At 44.2% G+C, this 14,128-nt stretch overlaps 1 protein-coding gene across 4 annotated transcripts in view; it reads left to right on the top strand.

The window, feature by feature from the left end:
* Positions 1 to 14,128, top strand: part of ARHGEF12 (Rho guanine nucleotide exchange factor 12) — a 66,855-nt gene that overhangs the window by 49,168 nt on the left and 3,559 nt on the right. For all 4 annotated transcript variants that reach the window (XM_048968163.1, XM_048968161.1, XM_048968165.1 and 1 more), the window contains 13 exons: positions 1,305 to 1,430; positions 2,147 to 2,261; positions 4,656 to 4,756; positions 5,021 to 5,098; positions 6,100 to 6,175; positions 6,589 to 6,756; positions 7,263 to 7,350; positions 7,837 to 7,926; positions 8,066 to 8,142; positions 8,507 to 8,731; positions 10,553 to 11,038; positions 12,657 to 12,973; positions 13,729 to 13,801. In XM_048968163.1, the coding sequence (XP_048824120.1) occupies positions 1,305 to 1,430; positions 2,147 to 2,261; positions 4,656 to 4,756; positions 5,021 to 5,098; positions 6,100 to 6,175; positions 6,589 to 6,756; positions 7,263 to 7,350; positions 7,837 to 7,926; positions 8,066 to 8,142; positions 8,507 to 8,731; positions 10,553 to 11,038; positions 12,657 to 12,973; positions 13,729 to 13,801 (2,020 nt within the window). The remainder of the gene's footprint in view (positions 1 to 1,304; positions 1,431 to 2,146; positions 2,262 to 4,655; positions 4,757 to 5,020; positions 5,099 to 6,099; positions 6,176 to 6,588; positions 6,757 to 7,262; positions 7,351 to 7,836; positions 7,927 to 8,065; positions 8,143 to 8,506; positions 8,732 to 10,552; positions 11,039 to 12,656; positions 12,974 to 13,728; positions 13,802 to 14,128) is intronic.

Genomic DNA, 14,128 nt, shown 5'->3' with positions numbered 1-14,128 from the left:
GGTGCAGTTAAAGATATTTTAAAATCATGATTTCCAGTCGTAGAGTTTGCATAGCTGAGCCTCTTCAAGTCTGTAGAGCTGTTGCAGGCTTTGCTTCAAAGATGAGATCCAAACGATGGGAGCAGGAGTGAGAATCTCTTTGGTTTTTTCAGTCTCTCCTGGGAGTCTCCTGTTTTGTTGTTTGTTTTCAAGCCTACTTAATATGGGATTGAAGATTGATCTGCTTATTCTTTTCAGATGTTCATGCAGAAGTCTCTTGTGATTTATATTTTTGTAATCCTGCCGTTTGTCTCGTATCCCAGAAAAAAGGGGAGGAAAATGAAAATCAGATGTGGCTGGTAGTGAAAAACCTCTTTTAGTTCTCCCTTGTGTGTTGTGAAAAGCAAAAAATAGCTTGTGCATTTGTTTTTGAACAAGTTAAAGCAAGCTAGACCTTACAAGTGTGATTGTTCCATGGCTAGTGTCTGGTTAAGTGGCTAAAACACAAAAATCAAACTAGAATCTCATTCTCCAGAGTATTTTCAGGAGTTGCTTTTGCTGCATCACCACTTGGGCAGTAGGAATGGGAAGGATGGCAGTGATAGTCTATGGGAAGGATGGCAGTGATGATCTGTCTGTCATCTGCAGCACATTTCTCAGCTCTGCTCATGGCTGTCGTTTTCCCCAGCCATATTTCTGTTATTTTCTTGTCTTTAAGCATGGCTAATCCTGAAGAAACAGGACCTTTGGTCTTGGCTTTGCTGACCAGAGTCTGGTAAATAGTCACTGGTCGTTCATCCGAATGCTGTTTTTGCACTTCTCTTGCAGCTAACAGTGGGGGACTGTATTCTCTCCCTGAATCTGCATTTGTGGAGAGAACTGGAAATGCTGGGAGTGGTGACAGGAGAGATGTTGGGTTTACACATAGCAGGGCTTCTAAATAGGCTGGACAAACAAAGGCTTAAAAACAAAATGTTTAAAATGATGTATTCCGTGGAAGTAACTTCTTAGATATAGAACACAAGTGAATGGCAGAAAGTTGTGCCAGGGGAGGTTCAGGCTGGGCATTGGACTTCCTAGCAAGGTGGTTGATGTCTCCAGGCTGTCTGCATTAAAGGGGCATTTGGATAATGCCATCAGTAACGTGCTTTGATGATTGTTGTAGGTCCCCCCTCTTCCTCCCATCTTCCCCCCTTCTTTTGCCACTATTCCTCCCTTCCCTTCTGAGAGCAGTGGTGGTGCTACATGGCTTGATGTCTGTTGACAGCAGCTTGTGCTGAAGTTGGATCTGTCTAATTTTTGGCTTTCATGACTTTCTGGCACAGTTCAGTGGAGCAGCAGAGGAGAAGCTGAAACATGCCACTGCCACGTTCTGCAGTAACCAGCCCTTTGCTCTAGAGGTCATAAAGTCCCGCCAGAAGAAAGACTCTCGTTTCCAGACTTTCGTGCAGGTGAATTTTATGCAAGGGTTTGAGCTGCTGGTGTGGGATAGTGAAGGGCTTTAGATTAAGTCGTTACAGTTAATGAGATTGCACTTCACATTGTCTTCAGATTGCCATACACAATGTCTTGCTGGAATGGAGGAAAGCACATGCTGCCCCAGGCAGCATCGCATCTCACTTGGGTGGCTGTTTCCCAAGGATGAGTACTTCTGTGAGGAAAAACTGCATATAGCAGTGCAATTATGATGCATGCCAAAGTCAGAAGACAGATACTGTAAACCTATTCTGCCCACCAGGAAAGGGGCTTGAATACTTCTGGCATTTGGAGGGGAGAACATTATCTTCATTACCACCAGCTGGGAAGAACTGCAGTAATACAAAGGTTGACGTTGTTTTGAAAAATGTACTGTAGTTTTGCTATAGCATGAATAGCTAAACTGATATCTTCCCTGTGTGGCAGTGACTGAGATTGATTGGAGGTGCTGCCAGGCCTCTGTGCAGTGATGAGGGAAGGAAGCCACTGCTTTGTGAGCCCTTCCTGTACGTAATTGCAAATCGAGAAGGGATGTATTGTCTGAATGATAGATCTTGGCATTTCTTGTCTTGTATTTAATTACCAGAAGGTGAAGTAATAGACGTTTACGTGATGAATAGATGTTACACATTCAGGTAATTATACTCTTAATAAAAATGACAAACGTACTTATTGTGCTGTTTAATTTTAGGATGCTGAGAGTAATCCCCTGTGTCGCCGCCTGCAGCTGAAGGATATCATTCCAACAGAGATGCAGAGACTGACAAAGTACCCCCTTCTGCTGGATAACATTGCAAAGTACACAGGTAAAGCATTTCCACCAGGTAGCCAGTGGTTGGTGCTTGTGTCTCAGCAGGTTTGCTAAGCAAATGTGATTTCATTGCATGGACTGAAGTACAGTTGAATTTTACAGGTCACCGCTGTGATGTCATTGCTGCCTTCCTCACGGGAGGGCAGGTTAAATAAATTCTTTCAAAATATGTAGAATTAAAAAATCCAGTCTCTTTTTTTCTCAATTGAACTCATGTTTCTTCTCCTGAAAAACAGAACAGAATCATTAAAGTTGGAAAAGACCTCTAAGGTCATCCAGTCCAACCATGAACCCCTCCCCACCATGCCCACTAACCGTGTCCCTCAGTGCCACATCTCCATGTTTCTTGAACACCTCCAAAGATGATGATTCCACCATTTCCCAGGGCTGCCTCTTCTACCACTCTTCCCAACAGTCCATTTTTTCTGAATATCCAACCTGGTACAACCCAGCAAAAGCCATCTGCATGCTGATAACCTCCCAGCAGGGCCAGCTAAAATAAGAAGGGCAGAGGGATTTAGTTTGGGATAGGTGAATGGCAGTCTGTGTTGGGTTATACATGTAATCATTTAAATGTGGTCTTGACAAGTTCGAGGGGTGGAAGCTGAAGTTTTGAAGATAAAACCAACTCTGCTCATGAAATTACTGACAAAAGCACTTTGATTTGCTGATAGTTTCTGAAAAAGAGAACTGGAATTCCTGACAGTCTTCTTCCCTTCCTCCAGTTCTTGGGCTGCTGCTTAATTTTATGCTGTTATCATTATTACCTGTTTTCAGTCATTGTGACAACCAAACTGAAGGAAGTGTTTCCTCTGTGCCCTCACAGTCCTGATGCTGTGTGAGTACACAGGAGACAAACAGGAAAAAGAGCGAGCATCATTTAACTCCTCCTTATTCATGTTCTGATAAACTGAAACTTGAGCTGACAGAGAGGCAGCTTGCCTCTGTGCTGCTGTTTTTGAGCAGTCATTAGCATGCTTGTTCTTTCTGTAATTTTGTAGGCATGTTTAACACCTTTCTACAGTTTTGGAGGAAATAACTGGAAAGAATTCAATCACTGAAGATGATACTTCATTTGTTTCAGTAAATTGATTTTCAGTAATAAATATGCTCTGAAAAACATATTTTTACCTTCTTCTTTAGCACACCAAGATAGCTAATCAGGCTATTAAGAGAAAGCACATTTAAATGAATTCCAATTTCCATGTAGATGCACTTGAGAGAGAGAAAAAGAATAAGATCTTCCAGTAACAGAAATCCCTGGTCGTCCATTGCCAGCATAAAAATATGGAGAACGAAGAATCTAATAAAAACTCATCAAGTTATGCAGTTACTTAAACGAGCATGGATGGATGTAGGACAGTTCTGAGCAAGGAAGAAAAGAAAGTATCACAAAGTCTAAGCCAAAATCATGCAGTGCTGAGGCTGATGCAAATCGACATGTTTCTGAAGAAGGGAACAAAGAGCAGATAATGCAGAACAAATTGATTGTTTTCTTTTAAGGTCAGGATTTCCATGTTATCGACCAAAGGGTTGTGCTGTTCTGATCAGTTGTCCATAGAATTTGTTCAGAATTCCCAGTAGGTGAGGGAAGAAAGAGTGCTTAGATTTCCATCTCACCTACGCCCCGAAAGTCTGATATGAAATCAACTTCATATAAAAAACTGGAAGGCCATTCGTATGATATTAACTAAGAACTTGAAGAAGCAGTTTGAACTTGGGTAAAAAGCATCATCCCACATGATAGAGGCCAACAGAGTCCTGGTGCAGCTCTCATCAGCTGTCACATCTGTACAGCACTGCAGAACATGACCTGTTCTTGCAGAGGTTTGAGTTCAGCTGCTGTGTGCCACACTGAACGTCATTTCCAGTGTAACAGACAAAGAGGACTCATAAGACTGGATGTTGTGTTGAAGGACATGGTTTAGTAGGAGCTATTGGGAATAGGTGAACGGTTGGACTGGGTGATCTTTTAGGTCTTTTCCAACCTTAGTGATTCTATGATTCTATGATTCTATGAAATGCCTTTTCAAGTTTACTAGCAGATAACTGTTGCAGTGTAATTTCATTACTTGCAAAAAATGTACTGTATTTACAAGTCACTCTAATCATAATTAAGAAAGCGTGTGACACTCCATTACCCTTGATGAACTTGTTTATTTGCCAGTTAACTACATGCATAATGTGGCTTGTGCTGGTGAGAATTGATGGGGCTCACCTGTGTCTGTCTGTATGATCTAGAGACTGGCTGGAAAGGGAACTGCTGCATGCTGTTGCTGTAGCAGGAGGATGTTTTTGGAACCTGTTTGCGGTCAGCAAGCAGCACGACATTTGTGCCCCCTTCATCCTTTATCAGAGAGAGTGATTGCATTTCCCTGTTCTCTTGCAGAACTGCCTGAAGAGAAGGAGAAAGTGAAGAAAGCAGCAGATCACTGCCGTCAGATCCTTAACCACGTGAACCAGGCTGTCAAGGAATCGGAGAACAAGCAGGTGGGAGCTGAGCTGGGTTAGCACCAATGGTCAGGGTGAGGAGAGGGAGGTGAAGGGAAGCAAGCTGTGCAATATGGCTGGAATCTGTGCACAAGTGACCGTGTATTGTGCTTAAAGGTGCTCTGTGGCACGAGTACTGCTGTGAGAACAGGAATCCCAGGCATTTGGGAACTCGTGACTGCCTGCTCTCTGACTCTAATGAGTTCTGATAATCAAAGTGACCATTTTCAATGGTTTGTTGTGGGTTGTTGGTTTTTTTTGCAGCATCTGGAAGATTATCAGCGTCGTCTCGACCTGTCCTACTTAAAGCAGTCTGAGGATCCCATGATGGATGAGTTCAGGGTAAGTGGCAGCACTGAAGCAATTGCTCTGTGTGTCCTGATTGCAGCACCATTGCTCTGTTTGTGGCTCTTCCTATTCCATCTTCAGATGTGCAATCTTGGAGATAAACCTTTAGTTTTGCTGACTTCCTGAAGATCTCTGTGGATGTAACAACGTGGTTCTGCACATAGGAGTGCTGGTGGAGCTTGTAAGCTTAGTGAGATACCAGGAGGATGATGATGATTTGATACTTTGACTGCTGTCTGTGCCAGTCTCACTTAGAGATTCTGTGCTGTTTATTTATCACTCCTTTATATTCTCCAAAGTCGGTGTGTATTCAAAGAAATCTTTATGTGATGACTTGCCTATAAAACTATATCCTGTAATCTTCCACAAATAAGCCCACAAGCATTTAGTTAGGAAATGAAGAACTTACTGGCAGTTATGAAAGCTTGCTGTTATTGATTGTAGACTGAGACTTGGAAGGAATGACTTGTGAAAATTGTCACTTCTACTTGCCTGCAGATCTAAATGTCACAAGCACTGAAATGACTGAAGAATCCATTGACATTATAAAGTCCATCAGATCATTGGAATGCTTTTTATATCAGTATGTCATTCGTGGGCATACTTGACTTGCAAATAGAGTGCTGAAGCATTAACCAGTTGTAATACTGGGACTGCAGACTTTGTATGGGCTATTGCAAAAGCTCCTAGAAATCAGATGACATTCTGATGCCTTAAGAACTTTACTTAGAAGGAAAATTCTCCATGTGTTCACCTGAAACATCGTCAAAAGATCAAAGAATGAGGAAGAGTGATGAAAGGCACCTCTCACAAGACTTTTGATGTACAAGCATGCCTTGTTCTCGCTCCATGGTTCTTTTTCCACACTGGGTTTAGCTGCTCAAATTGGAGCACCCATGGGTTACCTTCCCTCTGACACTTCTATGCTTTACCACTGCTTGCTTTCCTAGACATTTCATAGTGCTGCTTCTTTTTTTTCTTCCTCCTGCTGACAGAACTTGGATCTCACAAAGAGAAAAATGCTTCACGAAGGACCTTTGACTTGGAAGGTTAATCGTGACAAAACTATCGGTGAGTCTTCCTTGTCAGCTGATGTGGGGTTGAGTTTATGTGTGCTTGCTGAGAGAGGGAGGGAGAGAGAAAGCATTTCTGCAGTTTCCAATTATGATTCGTGCTGCCACCTATAATGATGTGTATGTGTTTCTCAGAGCTGATTAAATCATTCTTGTCAATTCTGAAATGTGCTGGAGTATCATTAAGGCCATGCAGGGACACAGCAGTCAGTCGTGAGATGATCCAATCCCATCTGTAGCTCTCTGCTGTAGTTTTGATGAGGAAGATTTGCAAGCTTTGCCTAGAATGGCATAGCACTGATTAGTGCCTCTGCATGAGTAATCAAAAATGCAGCCTTTTTCTTTCTGCTGGGGTGTGATAGAAAACCATGAATCTTTAACTCGTTCTGGGTTCCTTTGCGCCCTGTGCAGATCTCTACACTCTGCTCTTGGAGGACATTCTGGTGCTGTTGCAGAAACAAGATGATAAGCTGGTCTTGAAGTGTCACAGTAAAATCTTGGCGTCGACAGCTGATAGCAAACACACCTTCAGTCCTATCATCAAACTGAACACTGTTCTGGTTCGTCAGGTGGCAACAGGTCAGTGTAACAAGCAAAGGAGGACAACAAAAATGGGGATTAGATCAGTTGAGGAGAGGGGTTTTTTTTGTCTAGAGTTCCAGAGTTGAACGTGGAATAATGCGTAGGCTTAATTCTTGGTTGTCCAACATCTTGTTCAGTAGCACTGCGTGAGCTGTTTAACTTCTCTGCATTGGTAATAACCTCTTTAGGCATGGCTTGAGTTATAAATAGGCTTCTTTGTTCAAGTAGTCTGGTTTTATTAGATGAAAGGTTCCCTAGAAATGAAAATCACTATGAGGGAGAAGAGAAGTGGTGCGTTTCAAAGTAGCTTGGGCAGAAGTGGCTCTTTTCTTTCAGGACTAATAGTCAGATTTCCTGGATTTCCCTCTGTGTACAGTACCACTGCAGGGTTATTCCATGATCTTTTACTGCTTCTGGATGGGGGTACTGTCCAGTTCTAGGAATGTCAGGATGCTATGCAGAACGAGGTTTGCAATTAAATGCTTCCCTCTTTGTTACTCCAGACAACAAAGCGTTCTTCGTCATCTCCATGTCAGAAAATGGTGCTCACATTTACGAGCTGGTGGCACAGACAGTTTCAGAGAAGAACATGTAAGTAATTGCTTCAGTTCCATTTGATTCTCTTTGATTCGCTGTACTTGTGAGAGCTTTTGTGTCTGCTTGTGTGTAGTAACTGTGCAGGTGTCCACGAGTTACCTGAGCTCATTTGTATGACGTGTGGCAGCCGTTGTAGTGTGCAGTGTATTAAACTGATCAGTGCTATGTGACAGGTTACATAATGCTTGCACTTACATTTATACATAAAAACAACTCGACAGCTCCTGCTAAGGTCCTGTCATTCATTTCCTTCTGCTGGAACATCCCGGTGAGGTGAGCATTGTGCTGTGCTGCTTCACTTGTGGCTGCAAGGTATTACAGAGGCACTGACTGTAACAGGATTTGAAAGAACAACAGGATTAGACATTTCTGTTGATAAGAAAAGCAGTAATTGCATTAGCTGGATTTAAAAAGTGTTAAATGGAGCAGTATCCGTTATGCTTCACATCTTCCATGTTTTCATGTGATGTTTTTATGCAGATGGCAGGACCTTATAGCTCAGATGGCAGGGAATGTAAAAATGGAGAGTAGCAGAAGAGTGATTCCATTACCGCAGTCGGGACCTGGCGAGTAAGTAACAGCAGCTGGAGGAGGAAGGGCTGCTTTTCTTTCCCCAGCAGCCCATCTTGTGTCAGCCAAAGCAGTGATTGGCATGCAGCATTCAGATACAGGTGACTAAAAGTACATGTTGTCTCTTTCTTCCCTGCAGAGAAGAGCGTGAAGAAGAAGAGCAGCAGAAGCTCAAAGACCAGCATGGCATTCCTGCCAGTAGCCTACAAAGCCCAGGTAACACAGTGGGCCTGGTAAAGGCTGTCAGTAAATTTGATACACAGAGTGCAAATGTGCCAAGGCATGTTCCTTGTGTCCTGGGGCTTTTTTGGTAGCACTGGCTTTTTTTTGTGGAATGGAACAGTTTTTTTACGAGTCAGGTAAAGAAATGATGCTGAAGCTCCTGGAAAAATACCTCTTACTATTCCCATTACAAATCACAGAAAAAGATGGTTTTTCTCCCTGGAAATGAACAGCCTTTTATCAAAGCTGTGCTCAAGAACCATTTGTTAGTGTTTTCAGAGATTATGAGAATTTTCTGCAGTTTAGCATCAAATTTGACACAGTTGTTTAACCTGAACACACGTTTTCTGTCTTCTAGACAAAGATCTGGGCCTGGACTCTACATTGATACTGAATGCTCAGACTTCACCCACCATGTCTGAAAAGTCCGAGGTGGAAAGTCTTCTTGTGGCAGAAAGACAGTTTGATAAAGTGCAACAGGCAGACCTGGCCCTGAAGGAGGCTTCTCCGTGCTATGAACACACAGCCACCAATTTACCTTTGGTGTCAGGAGGGCAGTGGGCACTGGATGCATTAAGGAACCGTAAGTACTTGTGAGCCTTGCTTTGGAGATGGAAATTGTGAGGTCGACCTTCTGAATCAATGCTAGAATAGTGTTAATGCCTGTTTCTATTAAATAATTTGTTTCTCTGTGCTGTAGATGACAGCATAGCAAAACAAAGTGGATGTGACCTGAGGGAATTCTGAGTTCTGAATTCGCACACCGCTCACTTCAGCCACAGGCATCTCATTGCTTTGCTGTTGTCTCTCTGTGTCTAAAATGAGGGTAATCATGAATGGTTACATATCATCCACAAAGTGCTTTGATGACAAAATCAGATTGCAGAGCTCTGAGCAGTGCTGTGAACTGTCATTGCCAGTCAGCAGACTTCTCGAAGACATTGCAGTTACCCCATGGACTTGCATTCACAGCACCAGGGGTGCAGAACAGGAAGGGCTGCCTGAGTTGCAGGCTGTGATGTGGCGTATTTCTTTTGCACAATCATGCAGATGAGGTTGGATGTTTTACATGAGCAAGACAAAGTCTAGATGCAGATTTTCAGGGGATTTGGGAGCTGGCTGGGTGTGATCAGATTGGCATTTGTCTGTGCTGAAAGCAGTTTGTTCTGATGAACAGATAATTCTGTAAAATTGTTTTTAGAAGATTCTCAAGCATTTTCTCTGTTCTGTGGTCTACCTTTATTCAGAGGAGGAATGCAGGGCTGTGCAGCCCACTTGATCAGACCCAGCATTCTAATGCCTTGCGTTTCTAAATATAACTTCCTAAAATTTGAATGAAATCATTAATCTGTGCATCTCTCCCTGGCATTTCAGAAGTGGACACGCAGTCCCTGAATTGCACTTGAAGGGAATACTCTGTACTGCTTCTCTGTGGGTCATTTGCTGTCACTAGAATGCAGAGCATTCATACCCTTGGCCCCAGTTCCCTTTTCTCTCTCTCCAAGTAATTACAGTCTTCTGCAGCTTAATGGTTTACCTCAGATCTTCAGATCCATTTTCTAGGATTCAGAGGCCTTTTCTGATTCTGAATGCTGTACAGATGATCTTAGTATGCATGTTCACAGACCAGCCATAAGAGAATCTCAGTCTATGGGGTGTGTTAAGGTGGTATCAGTGACCCAGCACCTCTTGGCCATGCAGATGCAGTAGGGCAGCCCTCTGACAGCAGCAGTGGGTCTCACATTTTGACAAGAGCCTTCCCTTTAGCTGAAGGGCTGCTGTGCTGTGTGAGCCCATGGATTTTCCTGGGTGTTATGTGAGCATTACATGGTGAGAAAGAACAGCAACTTGCACTCTCGACGGCGTCATATTTTTGCACTGAACAATGTGTCCTTAATACGAAGTGTTTGGTTGGGATAATTTGAGCGCTAAAGGGATGTGGGTTGAAGTTCAGATAAGAATAAATTTACATGAAATTGTAGGGAAAATTGTGGATCTGTCATTTCAAAATCCAGTGGAACACGGTTAGTGTGCTACTTCGAGGCTGGGGTCCCCCATTACTGCCTTTGGGTTTCAGTTCATTTGCAGGAGGTAACAGCCAGGCACTCACCTGCCCTCCAGCTCACTGGACAGCTTCAGTAGGTGATTTCTCTGTCCCAAGCAAGGTGGAGCTTGGACTGATGTGTTTGCCCTTCCTTCTAAGGTGAAATGTGGAATAAGGCATTGGTACAGGGCTCCAAAAGACCTTTTATTTGTTTTCCCCCCCTGACTTCCCTCCTGAGAGCAGCGAGAGGGCTGGCTGCTCCGAGATCTGTCATTTGAAAGAGAGGCCTTTATGTGTAGTTTGATCTCTGTTCTGGAGGACACGGTCTGTGAAGCTTTGCCATGTTGTCTCTACTTGCAGTGGACTTGCTGAAAAAGCTGTTGGTCCAACAGCTTGGCTTTGCTGAGAAGGGGACCCTCGAAGACCGGCAGCGCTTCCCCAGGTTCAGGACCGTCTCTCAAGAGGCACAAACAGAGGGTGGAAGTGAGCTTGGATTGCAGCACTCCGACCATAACAAATTTCACCAGCCTGGAGCAGACCCCACGCTTCCAAGAAGCGGAACTAACGAGCCCACAGCTCATTATGGCCTCCGGACTTCAGCTGAATCACCAGCTCCAGGAGATGCCATGCAGCTGGGAGCGAGGGACCCCAGGCCCAGCAGTAACTTAGCGATGGACCGCATGGGTGTGAATCTGGAGGTCTCTGCCACGGAGCTGGAAGGGCTGGGTGCTGATGAGAGTGGGGAGCATTTCTTTGATGCCCGAGAAGCTCACAGTGATGAAAATCCATCTGAAAGTGAGCTGATGGAAAGGAAGGACGAGGAGGATGTGCAAATACGGATCTCAGGTGAGCTTATTTCCTTCCTTCTTGGAATGGCGGCCTCTCCCAGTTCAGTACTAGGGACTTGGGCTCAGTTTTAATTGGGAAATACTAAAGAAAACCACAGTACGTTTTCCTAGTGAAGCTTCTCTTGCTGATACGAGTTAGGACATTTATTTAAAGTTAGTTCTTTAGTCCTTGACAGTCATTTCAGCACGGAAAAGAGCTGAGCAAACATGTACCTAATGAATTTCCTATTTTACGAAAGAAGAAACCAAAATCCTGTGGGGTTAATACACTGTGACAAACTGTATTTACAGAGGCCTGGGCACAATGCAAGCTCTTGATTGCTATTGCCACTGGACCGTGTTATCTCTCAGCTGACGGTTGGAACCTGTAGGAAAAATATTTTCCCTGCAGGCAAAGCATTGCTGTAGTCCATACACAGAGTCATGGCTCAGGCTATTTTGTAGCTATTGCTTTGGCTTCTCATGATTGAGCTTGGGAAGAGAAACGTACAGTTCAGCTTGGCACTGCAGTTGTCTCCAGCGACCTCACCCCAGTCTGAAGCTCTTAAAAGCTTATTATGATTTCCGTTGTTATTACATATGCTATATTTGGCAATGGCCTGAGCATCTCCCAACCTCTCTCTTCTACCCTTCAAGAAGGTTGTGGAGCTGTTAACTCAGCAGAAAGGCAGCTCGAAGGCAGCAGCTGTAAGCACCTTCATGGGACTTTGCACACTTTGCATTTGGAAAGTCCCGTGCTTTTGATCAGCCAAAGTGGTGACCCTGCACTAAATTTAGCACGCCAGCTTATCCTGTGCGTGCTGTGGTGTGAGGAGGCACTCACAGGTAGTAGATTCCATATCTCTTATCTGAGAATATGCTTTTATTTAAAAATTGGATTCTTCATAAGCCAATTTGTGGCTGTCCAAACGCTGCCTTCCAAGTGTGCATTGAAAAATCGTTTGTCTTGCCCTGAATTACAGAAACACTTTAAATTATTAAAAGCAAGCCAACAACTTGAAGCATCTAATTACTTGTCACCACTCATGCTGTTTACTTTCTTAACTGTGGAGGGACATCAAAATCAGATTGCCCTGTTTTCAGTCAATTCTGCTTTCACGTGCAAGCTTTGCTGTAATGCTGCAGAGAAATTATTTAATGTAATTCTATTGCTAGGCACAGTTTGTGATTGCTTTGCTGTCTGTAACTGCATTATCTCTTAACGTATTTTCAGCAAGCTGGATTTTCAAGCTAACCCACCTACAAGCAGGTCAGAAATGGTTTGGGTTGGTGGGTGCTGTGAGCACGTGTGCAGGATTTTCAGGCTGGAAGCAGAGAGCTGGGGAATGAATGCAGGAGGGGAGGTGATGAGCTGCTCTGGTCTCGTCCTTGGCCAGCTGTGGTCCCCAAACCGGCCGTGATCTGCAGAGCTCAGCTCAGAACCAAGCTAGCTTGGTCTCATGCAATCACCACTCTGCATAGTGATCACAGATGCTTTCTCTTATCCATTTTAACATGTCTCAGGAGATGGGCCTCTCCCCACTTGCCTTCCTTAAAGTCTGCTTAAACTGTCTGCAGTTCAGTGGTTCTCAGGCTGACGGCACCGAGGTGTGAGTAAAAAGCTGTTCTCTCGACAGGAAATGTTTTGATCCTTGATGGATATGAAGCAGTGCAGGAGAGCTCCACAGATGAGGAGGTGTCGTCTCTGGTTCTCCAGGGTGCTGCAGGTGGCCACAGCTCTTTGGACTCTGCACAGCAGCAGCCCCTTTCCCCACGGGACACGCAGTCGGATGGGGGCAGCTCCCCGTTTGCAGAGGAGATGATGGTTTCCCGCTGGGGAGGAGTGGAAGAGCCCTGCACGGTTGTAGCAAACCCTCCCTTCTGGTCTATAGAGTCACGCGTGCAGATGATGCAGTATATTCAGAAGATAGAGAATAACCTTGAAAAGTTAAAGGTACTGTGTTTCTGCCTGCATTCATCACTCTTTTTGTATTTCTTAGGCTTTGTTTTAGAAAATAACTTGGAAATGTTCAGTTTTGGGGAAGGAGGTCGTGCCTTTTTCAATCTCTGACTCTTCCCTCTGGAAGCTTTTGGAGGGGGAACTTGTGGTGCCATTTGCTTGCATTGCACTGTGGGGTTACAGGAAGCCAGCAGTTCAGCTGCAGGCAGGAGGTGTGCGTGCTGCTTTGGTTTCAGTTTGGAGCCGTTCTTCAGGGACAGGACAAAAGTGCAACTGTGTAATGGTGGGGTTTCAAAGGGACCTCTGGCCTGATGGGTATGAATTATTGGCATACAAATTGGCTCTTGTTGCATGCTGCTGCCTTCAGCAGGAGGTGCTAAGTTGCATTAGGATAATAATGAAGTTTGCAGCTTACTATATCCAGAATGATTTTTTTGTATGTTTTGAGCATTTGTCCATACAACGAAGCATTCACTGTAGAGGATTTACAGCATCCTGGTGTGTAAAGCAGACCAACGTGTTAAGTTTGTAGCCAGTCTTTAATTGAACTCGAATGTGAAGAGGAGATGGAACATTGTTTGGGAAGGGGAGGCTGAATGAAGGTCTTGAGATCCAGTGTGGGTCACAAGAATGATTCCAGTCCACTCTCCCGCAGTGCAACGTATCTTTTCCCATTTGAAGCCCTCTTCAATCACTTGATAAAGAGGGAAAAAAAGCCACTTGAGGTGTGTTTTTGCTTTGTTTTTCAGGAGGTTGAGGAGGACTACATCATTCTCCGTCGCCAAGGGCTGGCTGGGTCAGCCTCCACAGGAGAGCACTCAGGTATGATCTTATGGAACAGGCAGTGCAGAGCACACTGACATCAGGCATTAACCAAAGAGTGCACAGTCAGTTCTTAATGTTTTCGGACACACACACGAAAAGGTTTCATCTGCTTCAGCATCTCTAACAGGGTGCTGGTTCCAAGAAAGGTCAGAGGAATCCGTTGAGTCTCACAAGTGCAGAGGAGCTCATCTCACCCGTACCTCCAGCTGAGGACGTGCAGCTTCTCTTTCAAGAGGGCTGAATCGATGTAAACTCCCAAACAGAGATTTCTCAATGTGTGAAATGATTCCAGTCTTTCTCTGGGTTGCCTCTGGCACCGTGTGA

Source organism: Lagopus muta, chromosome 22 (genome assembly GCF_023343835.1).
Source record: "Lagopus muta isolate bLagMut1 chromosome 22, bLagMut1 primary, whole genome shotgun sequence".
In the NCBI taxonomy this organism is placed as follows: Eukaryota; Metazoa; Chordata; class Aves; order Galliformes; family Phasianidae; genus Lagopus; species Lagopus muta.
The sequence above is the reverse complement of the archived record's forward strand: the minus strand, read 5'-3'. Positions and strand labels throughout refer to the sequence as shown.